General features: G+C 34.4%; 1 protein-coding gene across 1 annotated transcript; it reads right to left on the bottom strand.

The window, feature by feature from the left end:
• Window positions 1-248: 248 nt before the first annotated feature.
• LOC102800945 (calpain-7-like) lies at window positions 249-23986 on the bottom strand. Its single transcript, XM_085501513.1, has 20 exons — window positions 23679-23986; window positions 21257-21362; window positions 17836-18008; window positions 17057-17124; window positions 14241-14468; window positions 13643-13732; window positions 13285-13411; window positions 13051-13136; window positions 12583-12676; window positions 11968-12114; window positions 11161-11388; window positions 10555-10699; window positions 9863-9962; window positions 9327-9453; window positions 8139-8214; window positions 7482-7627; window positions 6734-6796; window positions 5775-5914; window positions 1898-1984; window positions 249-1389 (listed from the first exon to the last, which is right to left on the bottom strand). Exons 1-20 carry the CDS (start codon window positions 23820-23822, stop codon window positions 1245-1247), a joined length of 2520 nt encoding a protein of 839 aa, XP_085357639.1. The 5' UTR covers window positions 23823-23986; the 3' UTR covers window positions 249-1244.
• Window positions 23987-25358: the final 1372 nt, after the last annotated feature.

Here is a 25358-nt window from a genome sequence, read left to right as displayed (position 1 = left end):
ATTTGTTCATTTCGTGATGATATCTTCAATTCTCTAATTTTGGTGAATAGTGATATTTTCGACTTCTTGTTGAAAATCGCAAGTCCTATTGCATTGATACTATATATATTGTTCATTTTCTAATGATGTCTTCAGCTCTTTAATTGATAGGCTGCTTGTTTTTTGTCAAAATGCCAGACGATGCATCTGGTGTGAGCACAACCCCAATATCTATGAATGAGTTCTTTGATTATATAAGAAACCATTCATCAACAATTTGTGACTTTATTTATAGTGAGATTAAAAATCATGACAGGACAGTTGTATCATTACCAGTTGCCCTTAGAGTGTCTGTATCAAAATAATTTGATCTTAAAATAAATCAACAAAATCATGTTTGTTATATACAAAGTTGAGTTGATAAATACATGCATACATCAGCTTTTTATTTAATACAACATATAACTGATTGTATCATGTTTTCTAAGGTGGGGACCATATGAAACTATGGCAAAAAACTGTTAAATATTTTTTTTTTCAATGATAAAATCACTAATTTCTTTTATTCCCCAAGAAATCGGCGAGCATAATTTTTTTCTGTTATTGATTGCTGCAGGATTTTATTCTGTGCAATTTCTTTTCCCAATTGTGCCATTCCAGTTTTTAATGCCCCCCCCCCCCCCCAGGAAACGGTGACAATGCAGTTTGGTAAACATTGCAGCTTGGTAAACGGTGACAATGTAGCTGGACTATGACTATATTCACTATACCAAGAAGGTGGTCATTTTTCATACTAAATTTTGCAATTCTTATACCCCAAGGATTCATAAGATTAGGGTATGCAACAGGGAAATGAAGAACAAATTGATACATGTAATCATAAAAATACAACAGAAACCTAAATTTCTAGAAATCCTAATCTTAGAGATTCATTTCTATTTATGCAATCAAACATTCCCAAGCACCCAATGTATTCTGTGATGCTGGTTAGAGCTACGTTCAATTGTTGTGCACTGAATGGAATCATCAGAGTTTACTTCTCGTGAGATCTTTATTGTATAATACTTGTATACAGCTCTGAAAGTTGCATACCCTTATCTCATAAATCCTTGCCTACATTAATTTGTATGCTAAATACCCATAAATTAAAATTAACCTTATTTTAACCAAAGACGCACATTTGTTTATATTTATGAATGCCCTACTACTAGAGCAAATACAAAACATTTATACATGACTAACACAAATGTATCAAATTTAGCATTTCATTGAAGTTGGTTAATTTTCATTGGACAGGATGCTGAGACAGTAAGAAAGAATGGACCTTGCTGTTGTGGTTTGAATGTACACGGCATTATGTTGTAAACACCTCCTGGAACATCCTCTATTTGCATGACACAGAAACCACGCCTACAAATAAAACACATTTGTTAAATGTATGTAGTAAGGTTGCCATAGTAACTTATTTATATACTTAAAATTGTTACCATGTTGTTAGCAGATTTTTATATCCACCTAACACTACCACTGATGTACATTAGTAAATCTGGTTTTATTAGACAAATTTTCATTTTATTTTTTTCGATGTTACCTGAAGGGGAGGCCAGGGGTCTTATGGGTAACAGCTTATCAGATAGTGGGAGGCCAGGGGTCTTATGGGTAACAGCTTATCAGATAGTGGGAGGCCAGGGGTCTTATGGGTAACAGCTGATCAGTTTCCCTTACCATCTGAGGTTACAATCGAACAATTAGGAATATATGGATAAACTCATAATAAACAATAACACTTTATAACAGTCATTTATGCAATGTATTAACCCCAGAATTGAAGAAGCAGAGTTATGCGAATTACAAACCTTGGACTTGTATCAAACGAGTAAATGAGCATTAGTAAAAGTCAGAATGAAGGAAATTTTACCTGAAGTCACCAGAGTGCATCTTGGTAAATGACGTTCCCTGTCCTGCAGTTGAGACTGAAATCACTTCAAATCCAACACTGTATTCCCTGTAGCATAAAAATAAATTCAATCATACTGATCAATAATTCAGCATTCCCATAGTAATCTCATAATGACATTATTTTATAAGACTTAAAAAATAGTTTTTTTATTATTTAGGGAGTGAATTGACATTCTGGAATAATGTTCACCAAAGCAAGAACACATGTACCCTTTTAACCAGAATGTCCAAAGACACCTTGTTTTTAACATGTATATTGTTAACATTTATACCACCAGCTCCTTATTTTCATCACAAATTTGTTTATAGTCTGCAATTCCCTGCAGAAGACTCAGATAAAAATAGCCAAATGTTTTGAAAAAAAAATGAAAACTGACCCAACATTAGGATTCATTTCCAGAAATATTAAAAAATATAAGATCAAAGAAAGCTTAGAAAGAACTCCCATGTGCTGAGAGTATTGGAGACACATTAAATATAATTCGAAATTACTTAGCTGAAAACTAATTATGCAAATCAGAAAATTAATATGACCAGATTTGAGTGTAAAACTAATGAGGTCTGCGCAATGTAACAGAAAATCTATGTCTCCAAGTTTAATTGAAATGTGATTAGAACCAAAAAATTATGAATTATTATGCTTATTAGGGAATTAATATGAACAGATTTTTACCCCAAACTAATTAGGTTTGTACATTGTCCTAGAGCATCTTTGTACTAAGTTTCATTGAAATGGAATAATTAGCACCGTGAAAACTCCAAAATTTCGACCCCTCTAAAAATTTGACCGCCTATTTATTTGCCGGGTTTCGGTGTTTTATTTACCTCCAAATTTTCGACTCCACTAAAAATTGCCGACTCATTCTTATTCGAAAATTGCGACCAGTTTTAGTTTTCCCCCAAACGAAAAAAAAAACCGATGTGAGCGTTCAAACGGGACCTTTCTCAAAGGCATGAATCCGGGTTTCTGATTGACTGAGAGATTTTTATTTTATTGGTAACGAAAATATATTCTAAATAAACGAAGTTTCAAATAAAAACGAACACAAAAATCTCGGCATGCTGCGTTTCTGAATTGTTGATTATTACTGTACTCAGTAGTGATTATAATAATGTACACAAAATAAATTTGTTGAATGGTTATGAAATACAAATAAAAGTCAACTTAGTTTCATCGTAAGTGAATGATTCCGGTCTCGTATAAACGTTTGATGCTGTAGGATATCCGCCATGTTCTCTTAGGTCAAATAGGTCAAATCGCTAATTAACCAATCAAAAAGCTGGATGTTGCGAAAACGGCATGATTTTTTTTAAATAAAAAAATTAGTTGTTTTTAAAAAATAAACTGGTCATCTGAAGAATAATTTAACATTGTTCACAGTGATAACAGCTCATTCTCGAAAGGAAGCTTACCCGCTCACGCTAGTCACGATAAAAATCATACTCGTGTACTCTTGAATAGACAGACGTCAATGACTACGGTAAAACTTAGACTCTATTTTAGCCGGCAGGATTGATTGAAATGTCCGAAAAATGACGCCAAAATACACCTTAAAAGTCCCATTTTATTTTCTTAAATCCCATTATATTTTTTAATCCAAGGGCGAATTTACGGCAGAATTTGGTCCCTCAAATCACCGGTACGGTGCTCAAATAAGGGACACGTGAGCTTTGATTCTAACCGGATACATTGCACTGGGTCGGGGAGATCGTTTGCTAAACTTCCATGTATCTTTTGTCCAATGGGTACCTGTACTTCGAACATTCGCAAGTTTTCCTAGGTAGTGCGAGACAGCTTTGTCTTTTGACCTATTAGTTTTGTGCTGACCTCTTCTCCGCGTCTTGATGTTTTGTTTTGCTTGTCATAATACTCACTGATTGATGACTTTGTTTAGATTTTGAGTTACAACTTGGCCACGACCTTTGCTTTTACCGTGAAACATGAGGAAGTTTACGTCAATTGACGGACATTGCATTTTTTAAAAACTAATGAAGCACACTGTCTATCATCCCCATTTTTTTTTGCTGATTTCTATTCTGAAAAATTCGACTGTCCGAAAATGCACCTTAATTTTGACTCTAAAAACACGTCACATTTCTAACACAAATTATTTAAAACCAGTCGAAATTTTGGAGTTTTTACGGTACTTTAGATATCAGTGTGAAAGATTAAAATTGGTTAATTATGCAAATTAGGTAATTAATATGTACAGATTTTAACCCACAATTATTCAGGTCTGTCTATTGTCCTACAGCATCCATGTACATTCATTGATATGTGATGTATAGTACCTGAGATATCAGTGTGAAAGTTGGTTAATTATGCAAATTAGGTGATTAATATGCACAAATATTTACCGGAAACTAATTGGGTCTGCATAATTCTAGATTCATTGAAATATGATGATTAGTACTTTAGATATCAGTAGAAAAGCTGAAAATTAATTATGCAAATTAGGTAATTAATATGCACAATTATTTACCCTAAAACTAATCAGGTCTCTGCATAGTCCTAAAGGATCTATGTACCAAGTTTCATTGAAATGCGATGATTAGTACTTGAGATACCCGTGGAAAAGCTGAAAATTAACTAATTATGCAAATTAGGTGATTAATATGCACAAATATTTATCGAAAACAATCAATCTCTGCATAGTCCTTGAGTATGTAAGTACCAAGTTTCATTGAAATGTAATGCTAACTACTTATATCAAATGCTGAAAATTAATTAATTATGCAAATTAGGTAATTAATACGTACTGATATTACCATAAAAACTATCAGGTCTGTGCAGTGTCGTATGACATCTATGTACCAAGTTTCATTGAAATGTGATGATTAGTACTTGAGATATCAGTGGAAAAACCGAAAATTGACTAATCATTATGCAAATTAGGTAATTAGTATCCACGGATTATTACCAAAAACTAATCAAAACCTAGCATTAGTTCAGAGCATCTATGTACAAAGTTTCATCAAAATCCAATGAGTGGTTGTTTAGATATCAGTGGAACAGTCATGGAACCACTAAAAAATAGCTAATTATCATGCAAATTAGGTAATTAATATGCACGGATTTTTACCAAAAATTAATCAAATCTGCGCATATGTTCAGAGCATCTATGTACCAAGTTTCATCAAAATCCAATGAGTGGTTCTTTAGATATCAGTGGAACAGTCATAGAACAGCTAAAAATTAGCTAATTATCATGCAAATTAGGTAATTAACGAGCATGGATTTTTACCAAAACCTAATCAAATCTGCGCATTGGCCCAGAGCATCTATGCACCAAGTTTCATCAAAAACCGATGTATGGTTCTTGAGATAGCAGTGGAACAGTCGGACACACATACACACATACACACACACATACACACATACACACATACACACATACACACATACACACATACACACATACACACATACACACATACACACATACAGACACACTAACTGCAAAGACTCCCATTTTGTGCTTCGCACATGGGAGTCAAAAATAGTGCGAACAAATTTAGGCAAGAAAATCTGGTGGTGAAAAGGTTGAGGGTTTACAACTTTGATATCTATGTACAGTGATGTGCAGAAGATGATTTCATGTGTGCTTCAGTGAGACGTATCTCTAACCAATGGCATAGAACCCAGTAATCACTTGGTAATGTTCGATTATATAAATTGAAAGGACCAAGATTACCACATTCTGTATACAAACTAGCAAAACAGTCCGAGTAAACACAAACCAGTTCTTTCACAGACTCGCTCATTTGCATTTGGTTCTAGAAATGTACGTGTAAGCTGTTCATCACATCCGTGCACACACAGATGCAATACTTACTTTGGTCCTTTCAGGTCAATCATTAAATAATTCCCACTTGTGTTATTTTGTAAAGTGACTTGATATATCGGGTTATTTGGATGAGTGTCTGCGTAATTACCGCAACCCCCCGCAGTATGACCCGACCACTGACCAGTAATCTACAAAGTAAACATACGCATAGTATTCATATTCACATGATTTGATTTAATGTTTTGTTGAAGTTCACAGCCAATGACAAAATAACCTAACCAAGCATGCTACATGGCAAGTATGTGTGAGCGTCTGTCACGCAACGTGACCACTGCTTGTAATTGCGTTCAGTAGGAAGTTTGTCATACATGTGTGACAAAGATGCTATTAGACTTTCGAGACTATTATATTTACTAAAACTTAAAAGAAGTCACAAAATAAACAAATTTGACATATATAAGTATAATCCAAGATACGTACATAACATAATTTAACAATTTATTGACACAACACTATATATGGTTCATACAGCAGTATGGTCACTAAACACACTATAACTATCAACTAGAATAGAATATAGAATAGAATATACCGGTACATATTTGGCAAAAGGTATAATAGAATAAGTGTCTAATGCACTTAATAAATATATGAACTTACATTCTTCATTAAGTTTTTCAAACTCTGGAAAGCTAATTTTGTAAAATAAATGTCCTCTATACTGAACAATATTAGCATTATTTCTGATGCATCACACAATTTGCATATTTGCTCAGTTCATGGTATATTTTTGTAGCACCCTTGTTCTATTGGTAAACTGTCACTTAATATCCTTAATTTTGTTATTGCTGATCGAATAAAGCAATCCAGAAAAATTAAAATATAATTGTTGGGCAATGACTCCAATCACTTATATCCCTGGTTCTGTCTCTATGACGACAGCAGTGTGTTATCATGTACTTCACAGTTCATCAAATACAGTAAATCTAAACTTATTTTGCACTTACCATTTTCTCACTGGTGTAAGGCTCTGGCACTTTTGTTAACTTGAACTCGCAACTAGCAAAAATCTTGATGAAATGAAATTAAAAAAAAAAGTTAACAATGTCACTACTTCCTTTGGTGGGGATTACAGATTTAACGTACTTATATGTATAAAGAAAGGTGTGTTACATGCATTGGAGATTGCACAAAAAAAACAATACCGGTACTTCAAACGAGTTAGTTATGACAGACAAGGTGATCGTCAGTTTTTATTTTTAATCATTGTGTATTTGCCGCTTTGAATGGAAATGCATATCAGATAAACTAGTTTATTTCTTTTGCCACAATTTATCATTTTCAGTGTAACCAATAATCATCTTTGACGCATACAACAATGTTTTTGGACAAAAGTTTGATTTACAAATACAGATCACCATCACATAACCATCCACGCTTAGGAATGCTGAATACACACATACTGTAATCGCTTTAATTTTACAAATTTATGAATTTTGTAGCTGTGAAAATCTCTCTCACAAAGTGTCAAAGATGAAATTTTCATGATTGTCATAAAATCATCATCATGAAAATATTTAGCAGCGAAATTAATCAGTTTACAGTATCTGTATCAACTTTTAGTTTGATTTTCTAATGTGATCATGTGGATTGATGTGTCAGTAAAACTCAACATGTTATCTATCTTTGGAATCAAAGCCCAGGTGTTCCACCACCCATATATGCTAATTAGATCAAATAGCCCATAATACTCACCCTGAGTGTATAGTGAATGGTATTGTTCTTTTCATACTGAGATAGTACCAGTGTATAATGTGAAGTTCCTTTATCTTGTACTATCATTTTACATAAATAATGTGGACTATTGATTCGAGTGCCATCAATAAAAGGAGGCGGCTCATCTGATATGCAAATATGAGAAATTATAAGTTACATCAAACTTTCAGTACAGCATACTATCTGCAGACAGTAATTTTTTACATCCATTGAGATCTACTACATGTTTTATGCATGACCCCTAAAGGTCACACATCCTGGTACTTTATGCATAACTCCATATTAAGTGTGTGTGTCTGTGGTCAAAATAAAATATGTTTAAATGATTCAGTATACAATTAATGCATCTTTTTGTCTATATGTGGAGATATGTTTCTAATATAGCAAATACAGTACATGGATTTACTAGGATAAAATCAATCAAGAAATCATTCATATGAATTTGTATCACCAGAAATTACCAGAAATGGCAACGAATGTGTCAAAACATTTAAACAAGACAATTTTAGTGAAATGCTTGAAAACTCTTTCAGTCTACAATGTGATCATATAAAAATACAATAATCATTCTGCTTCCTTTACAGATAACCAATCAAACAGCCTGTATCATAAAAATGCAATACTATGTTGACTTACTTGGATAAAATACTTTTTTCCCACCAGTTTTATAAACCAATAAAGTAATATACTCCTTATTATCAGCAAAGTCATCCTGTTTGAAAACAATTGATATTATTTGTCACATTGTGGTACATTCTCAATCATAACACTGTAAGGTCTTTATATTGGGTGTCTTATTGGATGTCCATGGAAGGCTGTACGAGTTCTGTAAGATATGTTTTGTCAGACAGTCCAAAGATTATTTTGACCCTCTTTTAAAGCATTAGTATCTTGTTTGATGTGGGTCGCATCCAACGTATACAAAACGTGTGAAATACAGAAAATTGTGTTGCATTTAGTTGACTAGCTGACTGTGACATACAAATGGTGCATGACAATCTGTGATATGCATGAGAGCAATGGTTTCGATCGACATGTCATGAAGGTTTATGTGATTCCGTACTGCCTGAGTGCATACTTTGCAGTATTCTCATGATAACCTTATCTTGAGTAAATACTGTAAACCACTTTGAATTGGTGATAGACAATTTTTTGGAAAATTTCACAAGTCGGTGAAAATCGTAAAATTTTGTTGCAGGAAAATTTATCATTTTTTTTTTTTTTTTAAATATTTTTTGTGTTGTCACTGTTGTCTCTCCTGACTTTTTTTTTGTATGTGCAAATTGCAAGTGCTAGTGACGACACATAGTGCATTTTGCCACAGATGTCATATTTATGTTTGGGACTACATGACAGGGCTGTGTGGCCATCTCTCTGTCAAATGGCAATTTGTAATGCACTATCCTAGCGTCAACCAGGCCCAGTCGAATACAAGCACCTGCGGACCTTAACCAAGGTTCCCCCAAAGTCGCATTCGTTAGTGAATGAATCTCGGCCAGTGGAATTGGCCTTCCCATTGAGTCTGTGACACACTCACCCAGGGTAGGTGTCAGTGAACTTCACTAATGTCACAAAATCCTGAAATATTGAATATTCCTAGCACTGAATACAATTGACATTAATTATTACTAACAGTTGTATAAAAAATCGTAATAATTCAATATATTTTTATACACATTGACAGACAGGGGCACTATTCACCTAAAATGGTTTCCTTTCTAGCAAAAAATGGCCACGAATGTGTCAAAACATTTAAATAAGAAACAAAAACCCCACAAAAATTGAAAAGACAAATTGGTGAAGGATACTTTTTGGGTGTCTTACCTTATCTGTAATGTGTCTTGTTAATAGCGCCCACACCGCTCCTTGTCCTTTCACATCAAGCCTGTACTGTGGATTGTCTCCTATATTATAGTTATCTTTTTTAGGTCCTTCACGACACTTCCATGTACTGTTAAATGAGATGCAACAAAAAATACAATGTAGAAGTATTTGTATCAAATGTTTAATGGGTTGATGAATGGTCCATGAATGCACTGTGAACACATCAATTATTTACTCATTTTTAATTTTGCTATTTTCGTTGATAAGTGAAATTTGCTGAATTAAATAAATCAAAGTGAACATGTATAATAACAATATAACTCATTGTTTCTCTGCCAAGTTTATGAACTTAAAACCCAGTGAGATTGCTCAAAACATCAAAATAGTGAAATTAAATGTCAGTGAAAATAATTGATTTTAGCGGTACATTCAGATTGCATGCTGATCCCTGTGAGTATGGAACCATTAAAGTGAATACACTACATATTATAGTTGATGTTATGTGTATGGCTCAAACACGAGTAAAGTACACTTACTGATGTGTGACGTATGTGAACTTGAAAAGATCCGGATTCCAATTCATGTAAATGACATCAAAAAAATTACACATTGACTCAAAGTCAATCCAAAATACACCTGAAATTAAACAACAACTTTTAGATATCAACACGCACTGTAAACCAATCTAATTTCATAAGAGATGAATTATCATAAGACAGTGAAATTCATCAATTTTTGTAGCAGTGTAAATTTCTTTGAGGTCTTACAATACGACGTGTCAGTGACTTTCCGAAATTTGGCCTCTTGAATGTCGGAAAACCATTAAATTGAGAAGATTGCAACGAAGTTTACAGTATATTCTATATGTACATCAAGGATGTAAATTTTCGGGCTTCATTGCATTATCTGTGTTAATTATTAAGTTCAACAAATTTCAATGTGGGCTGGTATTTAAACAGCCAAAAAATATTTCAACTTTCAACAGTTTCAAAAAACTTATCTTCCTGCATTTTGTGATGTAATATATTTGTTATATTAGCAGCGTATGCACTTACGTAATCACAGTAAGGTTTAGACGATTCAAATGTGGTTTTTGGTTTATATGTGCTTCTGTTGGAGGTGTGCCCTCTATTACAGCAAATACGATGAGCACAAGTAGACACTTTTTGTCTTACTATGGTTAGTAATTTGGAAAGTTTGACTTCAATCAGATGTTCATATAACCTACCATTATCATATTGCTGTGCAGTCTTGGGGTCAAAGTTCAATGCTTTCTGGAGAGCAGGTGTCCAATTGGTATCATCTACTTCAGAAAAATTGCCTTTCCATCTTAAATGATTCCACGGATTTTTTAACTGTACAAGTTTTTTTCCCTGTAATGGAACATTATATATATTATGATTGGAAACAAGTCTAAGTTGAAATGTTTTATGAAAACAAATTTAGTAAAATTCTGATTATTCAATTGCTAATATTCTGTAACAGATCTATCAAGTCTGATTGGACAGCGTCCTCTATAGTTGAGTTCACAAGCGAGCAAATTTCCTCAAACAATAAAATTTCACAATAAAAACAAAACAAAAAACAAACTAAGAATGTAATAACTGTGTGGTTGAAATATTTAAAAATGTTAAAAAGTGATAGGCATATTAATGTTGGTAGGATTACAGTTTTTCAACCATACTACCGGTAACCAATTAATATTAACTTTTCTTTTCAATCTTTTCAATTCATAAATGAAAACTAGTTTAAAGTTTTATGAATTACATATGTTACATGTGTTTTACAGGTGCACGACAATGACCTTGAAAGAATTCAAATGAGTGGTCCATACCATTATTTCTTTGATATCTAACATAGCATACGCATGTGTTGGAACTAATCCTGCACGCTCTGCATCCGAATCAGACAATACACCAGTAGCAACTGTAATCAACACATCACCTTTAGGAAACCTACTTATCATCTTAGTGAATACTTTATCGCTATTAAATTCTGGTGTGCCAGGTCTAATGGCGACTCTTTCCGGTATCCATCCGGTCAGCGCATGCAAGTCTATGTTCTGGAACAAAGAATAGATATGGTACATGTATAAACTATAGGATTTTGTAGTTTATCATTTCAAGTATTGTAAAATATTTTATTTTAGCTGGAATTAATTTTCACTGAAAAAACATTTTGGGTGTTTTGTATGGAATTTATTTTCACTGATTTTTGACAAGTTGAATGTAAAATATAGGAAAAAAAGGTATATTCACTGGATTTTATTTTCACTGAATCATTCCTTCAGCGAATATAGAAAAAATTAATTCCAAGCGAAAATAATGTATTTTATAGTACAAAAAAATATGAGTAAAAATAAATGTTCAGCAGGTCAGGTTGTCTGGTCAGGCTGCTGTCTGGGTCAGATAGGTAAGGTAGCTATCTGGTCAGTTCAGTTAGGCTGGTCAGGTCCAAGCCGGCAGTTCAGTCAGACATCTGTCTGTTTCGGGCTGGCAATGCAGCCAGGAGGCTGTTCAGGACAGGCAAACAACTATCCAGGTTGTGAGTAAACATAATTATTTTTTGATTTTAACAAATGATATAATTTATTGTGTTTCTGATTCATGTACTTGTGATGACAAGTGTATACCATACTTACAGAGTTAGATCCTGGAAAATCATAGCCTCCCATTACTTTCATATAAGCTTTCTCCAATAATGATACCCATAATTCATTGCGGTTATTGGAAAAGGAGCACAGTAATCCTCCATATTTATCAGTTGGCAAATAATCATCAATGATAACCTAAAATAAAGAACATTCTGTCAGCTGAATACAAGTTGTCATGATTACAATACATAGATTGCATCATAAACTGATCTGAAATCTCGAATCTGGGACATCATAGAATGATTAGAAACATTATTAACACTGTAAGCAAGCGTTATATTCTGAGATTTAAATGTGCAGCAAAGGACCAATGAATCAGCCACTTTGTGTTTCACCCACACGTTTCTTCAAAACAGTAGCATGTGAAAAACCTATAGACTCAGACTGCGAAGTTTAAAAGTCTGTGGTCACAAACTATTCAAAAAGTTTTAATTTTGCTGTTTGTTAAACGCAAAAAATTACAATAGTACTCATTGTTTTCATAGAAAAACCATGAATTTAAAATCCATTGAATATGAACTATTACAATTATGAAAATACATATCAGTGAAAATTAAAGTTTTTACAATATATATCACAACAGAACAGTAAAAGATGACTTACTTTTCTTTTAATACCATTCAAATTTAATATCACCATGTATTTGCCACATGGGTTATAAACAGGTTGACCTTGTTTGTTCTGTGGATAGATTATCCTGTAAAAGCAATAGACAATTATTATATAGCTATACATCACAGTATTCCCAAAGTCACATGACATCAATATATTGATGGTTGTAATGAAAAATATATAAATCACATTTTTATAGATTACATATATTCTCACTATCAAAAAATTACATTTTCAAAACCTCCAAGAAATAAAAATCAGCTGCTCAGCCTCAATTTCAATTATTTTTTTATCTGTAGAACTTGGCTGTATTTTAATTTTGACTATTATTTTTATTAGAAATTAAACATTCTATTTTATGGTCATAAATAATACCAGTTAGTTACACTGCTAATATTCCTGTGTATGATATTGTTATTTCAAAACTAGTACAGAATCAATGGTTCATATATTTTATACCTTGTTATAAGTTGTTTTCTAAATCTTCTTTCATATGCTGCACTGATAGCAAGTGATGCTACAAAGGAGCAATCAGACACTACTGTCTATATCAAGAAAACAAAAAACAAAAAATCAAATTATATTCTCTTTACCAGACTATGTCGTTTTTGATTGTGAAACTTTGAAAAATCAACAGATAATTAATGAGTCTGAAGTGTAATGTAAATACTAAAATTAGTAACTCAAAAATACCTGTTTTATACTAAAACTAGAGACAGCATAAATCATTTGTGGGTCACCATCCATTTCATCTGGTCTCATCCATTTCGAGAACTTCTCTTTTTGTTTTGGTGAAAGCATAAGTTTTCCATGTGAGTCACTGAAGGTGAAGTGGAAATTTCAGATAAGCTCAGAGAGTAACAGAGATTACAGTTGTATTATCAACAAAAAAAATTACAATTGTGCACCAAATGTATGTAGAATTGTCAATGCTACTTACATATGGTATGTGATATATCAAGGATTTATAAGATCTTGCTCCACCTGATAAACTGATACTTATATTTTCTATTTACCAATGATATCTCATTTCTCTTACTGCTTTACTCACCTGAATGGAATTTTATATGCAAATTTTTCTTTTTGATCTGCTTGTGAAATGAAAGGCACAAATTCCCTGCCATTGATCAGGGATGTACGTCTAAAAAAAAAACACAAAATAATAGTTGGAATTTCAGCATATTTGAAAATCAATCCCCCAAAACACATGTGTCTGACATTTACACAGAAACAAACCTCTTACAATACTTTGGCCTTTTGACCTTCCTGTTAATTATCTAGATATTACCCACAGGCCACCTAGATACAAAGTGATGACTCTTGTCAATTTTAGAAATAATTTTTGTGGTTCTACTAGAAGAAACGTCCAAGCTTCTAATTTCAGGCTCAAAGGCAAAGGAATTTAATGTCAGTTGTCAGCTTATGTACATCCAACTTTAATAACATTGATATGTAAACGTATGTGAACAATAAAACAAACTGTCAAATATGATTAGTTATTACAAACTCTAGGAGTGATTGCTCTGTCATATTCCACAGTCCCTCTATCATGATAGACGGACTGTGGCTATTCATTTAGTCCTTATTTTGAATGATTACATTATTCAAACAAGTCAAACAAACATCATTTGTTGGAAGAGTACACCCACCTCAAAACAGCTATTTCTTCAGGGGTGTATCTACCACTACCTCCACCACCTCCACTCCCCCCACCACCTGTTGCCGCATGGCTTGGTGTTGGTTTCGCAGTTGGTGTTGATATCGGTGATTTAGCAGCTGGTCCACTATTCTGAGTGCCATCATCTAGAGGTAACGTTGATGGCGGCATTGGAAGATCTGGTAAAGTGAATTCACTTGATTTCTTTAAAGTCTCTGCTCTGTAGAAATATAAAGGCACAGTTAAGCTATATAGAATACACTCAAGCCTCATTGTTGTTAAAATTATAACACCATCCATGGTTTACTTACCTTTCAATTGCCTGTGTTGTTAAAATTATAACACCATCCATGGTTTACTTACCTTTCAATTGCCTGTGTTGCTAAAATTATAACACCATCCATGGTTTACTTACCTTTCAATTGCCTGTGTTGTTAAAATTATAACACCATCCATGGTTTACTTACCTTTCAATTGCCTGTGTTGTTAAAATTATAACACCATCCATGGTTTACTTACCTTTCAATTGCCTGTGTTGCTAAAATTATAACACCATCCATGGTTTACTTACCTTTCAATTGCCTGTGTTGTTAAAATTATAACACCATCCATGGTTTACTTACCTTTCAATTGCCTGTGTTGCTAAAATTATAACACCATCCATGGTTTACTTACCTTTCAATTGCCTGTGTTGCTAAAATTATAACACCATCCATGGTTTACTTACCTTTCAATTGCCTGTGTTGTTAAAATTATAACACCATCCATGGTTTACTTACCTTTCAATTGCCTGTGTTGCTAAAATTATAACACCATCCATGGTTTACTTACCTTTCAATTGCCTGTGTTGTTAAAATTATAACACCATCCATGGTTTACTTACCTTTCAATTGCCTGTGTTGTTAAAATTATAACACCATCCATGGTTTACTTACCTTTCAATTGCCTGTGTTGTTAAAATTATAACACCATCCATGGTTTACTTACCTTTCAATTGCCTGTGTTGTTAAAATTATAACACCATCCATGGTTTACTTACCTTTCAATTGCCTGTGTTGTTAAAATTATAACACCATCCATGGTTTACTTACCTTTCAATTGCCTGTGTTGTTAAAATTATAACACCATCCATGGTTTACTTACCTTTCAATTGCCTGTGTTGTTAAAATTATAACACCATCCATGGTTTACTTACCTTTCAATTGCCTGTGTTGTTAAAATTATAACACCATCCATGGTTTACTTACCTTTCAATTGCCTGTGTTGCTAAAATTATAACACCATCCATGGTTTACTTACCTTTCAATTGCCTGTGTTGTTAAAATTATAACACCATCCATGGTTTACTTACCTTTCAATTGCCTGTGTTGTTAAAATTATAACACCATCCATGGTTTACTTACCTTTCAATTGCCTGTGTTGTTAAAATTATAACACCATCCATGGTTTACTTACCTTTCAATTGCCTGTGTTGTTAAAATTATAACACCATCCATGGTTTACTTACCTTTCAATTGCCTGTGTTGTTAAAATTATAACACCATCCATGGTTTACTTACCTTTCAATTGCCTGTGTTGTTAAAATTATAACACCATCCATGGTTTACTTACCTTTCAATTGCCTGTGTTGTTAAAATTATAACACCATCCATGGTTTACTTACCTTTCAATTGCCTGTGTTGTTAAAATTATAACACCATCCATGGTTTACTTACCTTTCAATTGCCTGTGTTGTTAAAATTATAACACCATCCATGGTTTACTTACCTTTCAATTGCCTGTGTTGTTAAAATTATAACACCATCCATGGTTTACTTACCTTTCAATTGCCTGTGTTGTTAAAATTATAACACCATCCATGGTTTACTTACCTTTCAATTGCCTGTGTTGTTAAAATTATAACACCATCCATGGTTTACTTACCTTTCAATTGCCTGTGTTGTTAAAATTATAACACCATCCATGGTTTACTTACCTTTCAATTGCCTGTGTTGCTAAAATTATAACACCATCCATGGTTTACTTACCTTTCAATTGCCTGTGTTGTTAAAATTATAACACCATCCATGGTTTACTTACCTTTCAATTGCCTGTGTTGCTAAAATTATAACACCATCCATGGTTTACTTACCTTTCAATTGCCTGTGTTGTTAAAATTATAACACCATCCATGGTTTACTTACCTTTCAATTGCCTGTGTTGTTAAAATTATAACACCATCCATGGTTTACTTACCTTTCAATTGCCTGTGTTGTTAAAATTATAACACCATCCATGGTTTACTTACCTTTCAATTGCCTGTGTTGTTAAAATTATAACACCATCCATGGTTTACTTACCTTTCAATTGCCTGTGTTGTTAAAATTATAACACCATCCATGGTTTACTTACCTTTCAATTGCCTGTGTTGTTAAAATTATAACACCATCCATGGTTTACTTACCTTTCAATTGCCTGTGTTGTTAAAATTATAACACCATCCATGGTTTACTTACCTTTCAATTGCCTGTGTTGCTAAAATTATAACACCATCTATGGTTTACTTACCTTTCAATTGCCTGTGTTGCTAAAATTATAACACCATCCATGGTTTACTTACCTTTCAATTGCCCATGTTGCTAAAATTATAACACCATCCATGGTTTACTTACCTTTCAATTGCCTGTGTTGCTAAAATTATAACACCATCCATGGTTTACTTACCTTTTCAATTGCCTGTGTTGCTAAAATTATAACACCATCCATGGTTCACTTACCTTTCAATTGCCTGTGTTGCTAAAATTATAACACCATCCATGGTTCACTTACCTTTCAATTGCCTGTGTTGCTAAAATTGTCAATTTTTTCTGTAAAGCAGGATCTTTTGTTTCTTTTCTCTATAAATGGATCAGATCAAGGTAAACTGAATACAAAATTAACGCATCTTCAAATTAGTGAAAAGTTTTACTACAGACATTTTTTCCGCATGACCATATTATATGAGGTTATTATGAGAATACCAGAAAATATGCACAAAGATAGTACAGCAACCGTATAGACTGGTGCATAGCTGACCCTGTTCAACCTGAGTTTGTACTTTGCGGAATCCTCCTGATAACATTATTATTATATATTTTTCTAGAAATAATTTATTGACATCTAACAGCCTGAAATGCTAGCAGTATAGCATTTTTTTAGTTTCATTTGCATTCAGTGATGTGATACTATTTTCACCACATGCTATGCCAATTAATACAAAATACAATATTTGAAAGTATCATAATTATGATGCATGTTGACGTCAATACAAGTGTTCTTAACATTTTCAAACACATCTGACCTGATGAATAACAATGAGTTCTTTTGTGACATCTTGGATATTGATTTTAATCATATTATAATTACATTAGGTAGGTAATTATTCAATGGGTTTTAATTTCACTGTTTGCTGATAAGTAAAATCCACTAAATTAAATACATTTCAACAAGTAAATGACTAAATAACGTGAAATCATTGAATTCAAAATCCAGTGAAAAAGATGAAATACCAAAGCAATAAAAATAAATGTTTTTACTGTATGTGAAACTATGGTTACATAAATGCTTACAGTAGTAAGACATATGTCAGCTGCTTCTAAATATAGTTCTACTGCTTCTTTATTACCATGAGCGTCTTCATCAAAAGCTTGCTGGATCAGAAATTTGGCTTTCTCACACGCGAACTGCTCTTTTGTTTTAAATGACGTCGCTTGCTCCATTGCATTCTGGGAATCTTTTTCAACTGAAAGTTAAAAATAATGTGAAATTTGTAAATGAATTTCATGAATTTCACGTGACACAACTGTATACATAGATGGACCTCCAATGATAGACACACACAAATTTGATAACAGATATAATGTAGCAAAAGGTTTGAAACAAGACTGCTCATTACAGTGGGTACCAAAATAAATTAATCAGGTAAACTGTTCGTCGTCTAAGGAGTCAATTGATTCATGTGTGACTTTATTTGATGGCTCTCTATGGCATTCTGATGCTGGCAGTGTGGAGTATGTTGATGAAAAGTGACCTTGTTGATTGCATTTAAGTAACTTAAAATGTGACGCTATATCCTCACAATAAACAGATTAAGTGATATCCAGTTATCACGTACAGATTTTAAATGCAGTGACTAGACTGATTTTTAAACGATAATTACTAAAGAAAACACAGGAATTGTGGTGGGTAAAATTAACACTTTGTTCCCCTCTGTGTCTGATTGTTTCTGTTATTTTCAGTTAACCTTCATATCCAGTATTTAGGTCTGGGCCATAACAATTTCAATTCCCGGAGAGTATGAATATTTCTCTGAGACTTGCTTGTTATAAACAGCGCCCTCTGTGCCAAATATAACTTGTGCTTTTGTTTGAACTACAGTTACTGTATGGTATTTTCAGGGGCGGACATCCAGGCATTTTCACTTCATGGCAACAATCACGGTGAAAACAAAGACCGAAAACTCTCAGAAAACGGTACTTTGGCATGGTTGCTGAGACTCCCCCGAGTAGTGTAACAAGATTACCCCTGCTTGTGTAACACATAAAAATTTGATTGTTCAGGATTACTTCAAAGTTGATTTCCTGTTGTTTTTTTGAATTTTCACCGGCTCTTCGCTCTGCGTTCCTCAGCAGCACTCGCAGAGCCCATAGAAATATGTGGTACAGTGGTGTGCGTCTTAGTAACGTGGAACGTCTTGTGACGAAGCTCCGCCCCCGAGAATAAAGTTATGTCAATTACCTATGTTTTTCATGAATTTAAAATTTACACATAGCCATCTGTGGCCATCTCTCTATCAAATGGCAACTTTTTTTTTGATGCGCTATTCTGGCGTCAACCAGGCTTGGTCAAACACAAGCACCTGTGGACCTTAACCAAGGTTCCCCCAAAGTCACATTCGTTAGTGAATGAATCTCGGCCAGTGGAATTGGCCTTCCTATTGAGTCTGTGGCACACTCACCCAGGGTAGGGGTCGACCCTTTGATGTTCAGTCCAAGGTAGGATTTGAACTTGAGTCTATCGATCTTAAGTCTGATGCGACAACCAGTGACCAGTCAGTAATTGTGTTTGCTCATTATGTACCACCAAGAATACTTTTTCCCAAAGAAGATTGTTAACTTATACATTTGAAATGGTACACATTTATTTTGAGTTCATCAAAATTGAAATCAAATATATAAACAGAATGCTAATTATTATTACATATGTACTGCAGTTTACTTTGATTCGTCCCTGAAATCAAATTCGGTATTTCCACACCTCATATGCAAATGAGGTCTGAGAGCAAACAAAGTAGTCCCTTCAGGAGTACCGTTTTTCGAAACATAACAGAAATAAACAATATTAAGAAGTACGATATTTTTCTCTTGAGGTACATGAATATACTTGCCAAGTGAAATGAAATTTGAACAACAGTAATGGTACCTTTAGCCAGTCACTTATTTTGACAAAAACTAATTTGCATATCACCCATGCAATAATGTTTTCGATATTTTCACGGTCAATATGCAAATGAACATGGTATTTCCATTGGCTACCGAACTATTTTTATTTTGTAAACACATTTTCGTCTGCTATTTTTGTCCAGTTCAAATCATCAGGCAACATTGTTGGCGTGTTAAGTGTACATCACATGGAATACTACGATTGGGAGAACTTAATGTATGTTGACCACCTGGAAACTGAGTTTTATAAACCTTGAAGGGCTCTTGGAAGATCCACCAGCAGTAAAATCAGCGATTACTATGCAGCCGCAACCATCAACATCGAGATACCAGGTTTCTGCTCACGACGTTGCGGCGTTACTCAGTTCCAAATAAAAATTACCAACGCCAAATGAGCAACATTTTAACCGGTAACCAAGACTCAGTCAATCCATGACCAGCAAGCAACATCACACACAAAGTTGTAGCGTGCAGCTCAGCGACAACTGCTGTCGACGAAAGTCATCCCGTCAGTGGAGAACCGCAGTTGCATGGCATGTTTGCCAATGCACAATTCTGTGGCGGAACTTTTAACTTCAACATAAACTGTGTATCATAGTCGTCCAGTTCAAGTTCTGGTTCTGTCGTGGTCCCAACTAAACGTCAACGAGTTATTTATTCGGACAATGACTCAGATTAGACGTCTGATTATTTTAATTTCAAACAAACAGTGACACTCGTTCTCCGGGCGCGTTCTACACTGACACGCGCTGCTAGGGCGTAACACTTATATTGGAACATATTAATGGGCAATGGGGTTCCCCGACCTAAATTCCATCCCGGTTTGTTGCACGTTCTTTCTTTAATATGAAATAATCAAATATGGAACATATGTAATAATAACAGAACCCCACACCCTGCCCGTGGCTCTCGTTGCGTATGGAAGTTATTTTCACTCGAGATGCGGTGCATTCTGCTGTACTTTCACTCGCTTCGCTCGTGAAAGCACGGCCGTAGGATACACCGCATCACTCGTGAAAATAACTTCCATACGCAACGAAAGCCACGGGCAGGGTGTGGGATTCTGTCATATTATTTTGGTCTCTAAAGAAAGACAAATCTAAAAAAATATTGCTGAAAGGATGATCACGTCAGTCACATGGTCTTTATACACAGGTTGCTCATACGTTGGTACTGCCTGAAAGTGGACACTAAAGGAAGGTATTCTTTATATAGAGGTGGTCACTATAGGCAGGTATTCTTTATATAGAGGTGGTCACTATAGGCAGGTGTTCTTTATATAGAGGTGGTCACTATAGGCAGGTGTTCTTTATATAGAGGTGGACACTAAAGGCAGGTATTCTTTATATAGAGGTGGTCATTATAGGCAGGTGTTCTTTATATAGAGATGGTCACTATAGGCAGGTATTCTTTATATAGAGGTGGACACTAAAGGCAGGTGTTCTTTATATAGAGGTGGACACTATAGGCAGGTGTTCTTTATATAGAGGTGGTCACTATAGGCAGGTGTTCTTTATATAACTTTATATAAACATAAACTTAAACTTACGTAACATTTTTAGTTCCGTAACTCGGTCACAATATTGCTGATATTTCGCGATTACATTCTGATCTGGATTCAATATGGACGCATTATAAAGAGCTTGGATAGCTTCCTGCAATTAAAAATTAAATCATTATTATTGCAAGAATCTTTTAGTTGATTAGCAACTTCAATATAGTGTTTCAAACTGTCGGTGAGCGTTAAATTTTCATGAATCTCTCAAAATAGTGAAAAACTTGGGAACACTATGGCGGTGACAGCAGTAATTATATTTCGTGTTGGGAACACTATGGCGATGACAGCAGTAATTATATACCCTATCGGAACACTATGGTGGTGACAGCAGTAATTATATTTGATGTTGGGAACACTATGGCGGTGACAGCAGTAATTATATACCCTATCGGAACACTATGGCGGTGACAGCAGTAATTATATTTGGTGTTGGGAACACTATGGCGGTGACAGCAGTAATTATATACCCTATCGGAACTTTATGGCGGTGACAGCAGTAATTATATACCCTATATATAAAATATGTTTCTGAAATTCAGTCTCTCACTCCACTGGCTATTATCACTGATTTTTCCTCGCTGGAGTGATTTACATCGCCAATTTTGGTTCCCAGAGATTCTCTAATAAATAACATATCTAACTGCCAAACTGAATTACCAGGTAATGGTATTATTAAAAAATCATAGAAGAATTTGGGGAAAATCGATCATTTTTGGCATCAACATATTTTTGCTCGGAAACACCAGGATCGGACTGTTTCTTTTGTTTCAAGTTCGTTGTGAGTCGAAACATAACAAGGTTGTTTTGAGTGAATACAGAATATGTTCTGTTTCAATACAGGATTTTGATATGTCAATCAGACAATTTCAACAATTTCCTACCCGGGGCGTCCCCTGTATAAAAAGTTCCCTACTCTCCAAAAATTTACAATCGTACTAGCCCAGAATGGACATCCTGTTCAGTGCAGTGCGTCTTTGATTGTGGCAATGTTTACGCCATTATACGAAAATACGCACACTCGCGAATTTGACAACATTCACTTGAGCGTTTTAGGATAGTGGGAATAGAAGCAAATAGATGGAAATGTCAGTTACGCCACTCATGAAGTTTGATGATTCGATTGCTGGCCGGGATAGATGTATTTAGTGTTCATTTCTGTGCAATATGTCTACACTCGCGATTCTCAATTTCGTCATGTAAAATCATATCGCTGCTGTGGACGGCGACGGCTGACAGATTGTTTTGGTTCTACCACTCTCTTGGCAGGGGCAACTGGCAACTTTACTTGGTCGCATTTTGTATATACCAGTCAGACACTGACACTAAGTAAGTAAATGGCCTGGGACATATTCAAAAAGAAACTCTGAAGGCCCCGGAGATAGCGTCATCGTACAACATTAATGAACAAAATTTACATTACAATCTCATACTTTCGAACAATCCGATATTTATGCTGGAGAACAAAGTATACCAGTATTGTCTACGATATACTGCAAAGTACAAAATTCCCAAAACACAAAACAAACAATTGACAACAATCGACAAAACAAAACAAAAACTGCCCGAGTACACTACACAGTCACATCAATAAAAAAAGATACTGTGGAACTCATGGCAAATGTAAATACAAAATAAATATTAGTGAATACTTATTTATGAAAAAAATCTTGCAGCCTCCATGGACAAGTTGACAACCCCTATTATTGCAAAACCATCAGTTGTGAACTGAACTTTAAATCTCATTAAGATTTCCACTAGCTGTGGAATTCAATAGCCCCCTGAGGGCTGTTTTAGGTCGTCGGTATCTGGCTGGCTATTCGACTTACAATACAAAATTTGAAAAGAAGACGTCCAAGTAATAAAGAAAAAGGTAAAACAGTTGTCGATCAGTCGCAAGATAGAGCTACGGATCCGCAGCTAGATTTCCACAAGATGTTACATAGATCGAAAAAATAATGTTTTTTTGTTAGGACTATATACTATTTTTTGGGTATTTTTGTGAGTGTATATATATGTTAACCATGGAGGTAAAAAGAGACTTTTTACCTCCATGTGTTAAAATATTAAAATTATCAAAACTTCAAATGTAATCATAGTACAAATGTCACAGCAAACAAAATTATCGAGAAAGATTTGGGATTTGTTGAAAAAATAACCGAAATGCTGTGAAATTTCTAATTGGCGATGAGAAGTGCCGAGCCAGTTTATAAAATAGTGAACAAACATTTTCGTAAATATTACTGACCACGAAAGACTCCCATCGCGACGTGTCACGATCTTGTGTGACAATTTTATTGTAGCCTTGTTCGGTCAATATAATAGTACGTCTCTTCCGGGGAATAGACCGATTTGTTGAGAAACTCAACATCCTTCAGGAAAGTGTTATGTCTACAACAAGGAATGTCGTACTCACCGTGTAATAAAATATTGCTGTTTTATAATCTCTGTTGTGATCGCGCTGAGTTGCCTGTGTAGCAAACTTTACAGCGTCTTGGATAAGTGCATTGGAGTCCATGTTTACACTGCCGTAACGTTCAGTGTAGTCTTCCCAAAACATCACACACGCACACACACTGCTTTCAGTACAGATCAACACAAACTGTGACTATGCATCAATACATACACGGTGAATTAATCGTCAATCCAATCGATCTATTTTAGACACAGTGGGCAACATAACAACCAGGAAGTACGTTATGGCATTCGCCATTTTCTTTTGACCATGAATAACCTGTTGGTGGTGGCGCTGTTTATCAGATTTCCAATGACACAAGGTTATGAATCACCCTTTGGAGCTTGGTGCAGGAATTCTAAGAATATTTAAATTAATATTTTAACTATAATAATATTTGTATTCAGTATATTATGGTTGTGTCTTTTTTTCAGCACATTTACCCTCTATATATAAAATTACTCATATTCCTATTCATTATAATTCACATATGGTATGAATCTTCCATATGTGACTGTGTATATAAATAGATGGTGCATAGACCATAGAGCTAAAAATATTAGCTTCATGCATAGACAGAGACGTATAGACGACTCCTTTCATGTATGTTATCACAGATGGAGGTAATATAATGTTTTATTATACCTCATGACCATGACAGCCAATCAACCCAGTCTACCCAAAAAATTGAGAGTTGTGGATTTTGCCTTGTGACGGCACCGGTTTGTTTGATTTTGTTACGCATTGTGTGTATTTTGACAGTACAATGTATATCGACATATTATGTACAGTGTATTTGTTGAAAGAGAATCGTGTTGACATAAACCTATACTCGTGCTAGACATACTCAATTCATTGAATTGTTACATAATGAAAACATTATTATACCAGTAGCACAGTTCATAAGTAAAAACTTTTAAGTCAGGAAGCAGGGTCTTACTTGACATCTGACCTGCTGTCAGTAATATCAACTTTTACTCTTATTTTTTTCTGTTATGACGAATTTTACCTATTTTTCATTATTACATTATTTAGTATTTTAGTGATTTTGTATTTATTCCTATTTTTGTTGTACCTTGTAAATAAAACTCAAGCAGTGTGCAGTTCGTATGCAGCTTGTTTCAGTGTTCTACTTGTAATGCGAACTGGAACGCATTGTAGCATATAGCTGCGCACACGGCAGGATGGCGTCGGATATGTTTGTAAAATTCCATTTCAGGCTGAAGCTGTTGAAATTAAGTTTATCAAAACAACCATAAAAGTAAACAGGCATCCATGATAAAACTCAATAGAATTCAATCACTGTTCTTGAACTCCTTCAACTTGTATATTTGTGTTCATATACATGCATTCAGCTCTACAAGTTTTAAGATTTATTCGTTATAATAATACAAACGTACAATGAGCTCTTCGGGTCGCTAAAACTGTAGGCCCATAGTTAGCGGGGGGGGGGTCAGTCGAACCCCTTACATTTTGGAAGTGAAATGAATACAATTATGATCGTAGATTAATTAAAACATATTAAAATATACAGTATTAATTAAAATAATTGTCATCGTTTAAATCACTTAACTCAGTGAGGTAACTATCAGCATAGTAATGAGCATTTTGGTGGCAGCGAGCTTTAAATGTGACAATCGT

The sequence above is a fragment of the Saccoglossus kowalevskii genome, chromosome 7 (genome assembly GCF_978046115.1).
Source record: "Saccoglossus kowalevskii chromosome 7, keSacKowa6.1, whole genome shotgun sequence".
Lineage (NCBI taxonomy): Eukaryota > Metazoa > Hemichordata > Enteropneusta > Harrimaniidae > Saccoglossus > Saccoglossus kowalevskii.
Note: the sequence above shows the minus strand (reverse complement) of the source record. Positions and strands in the feature narration are given on the sequence as shown.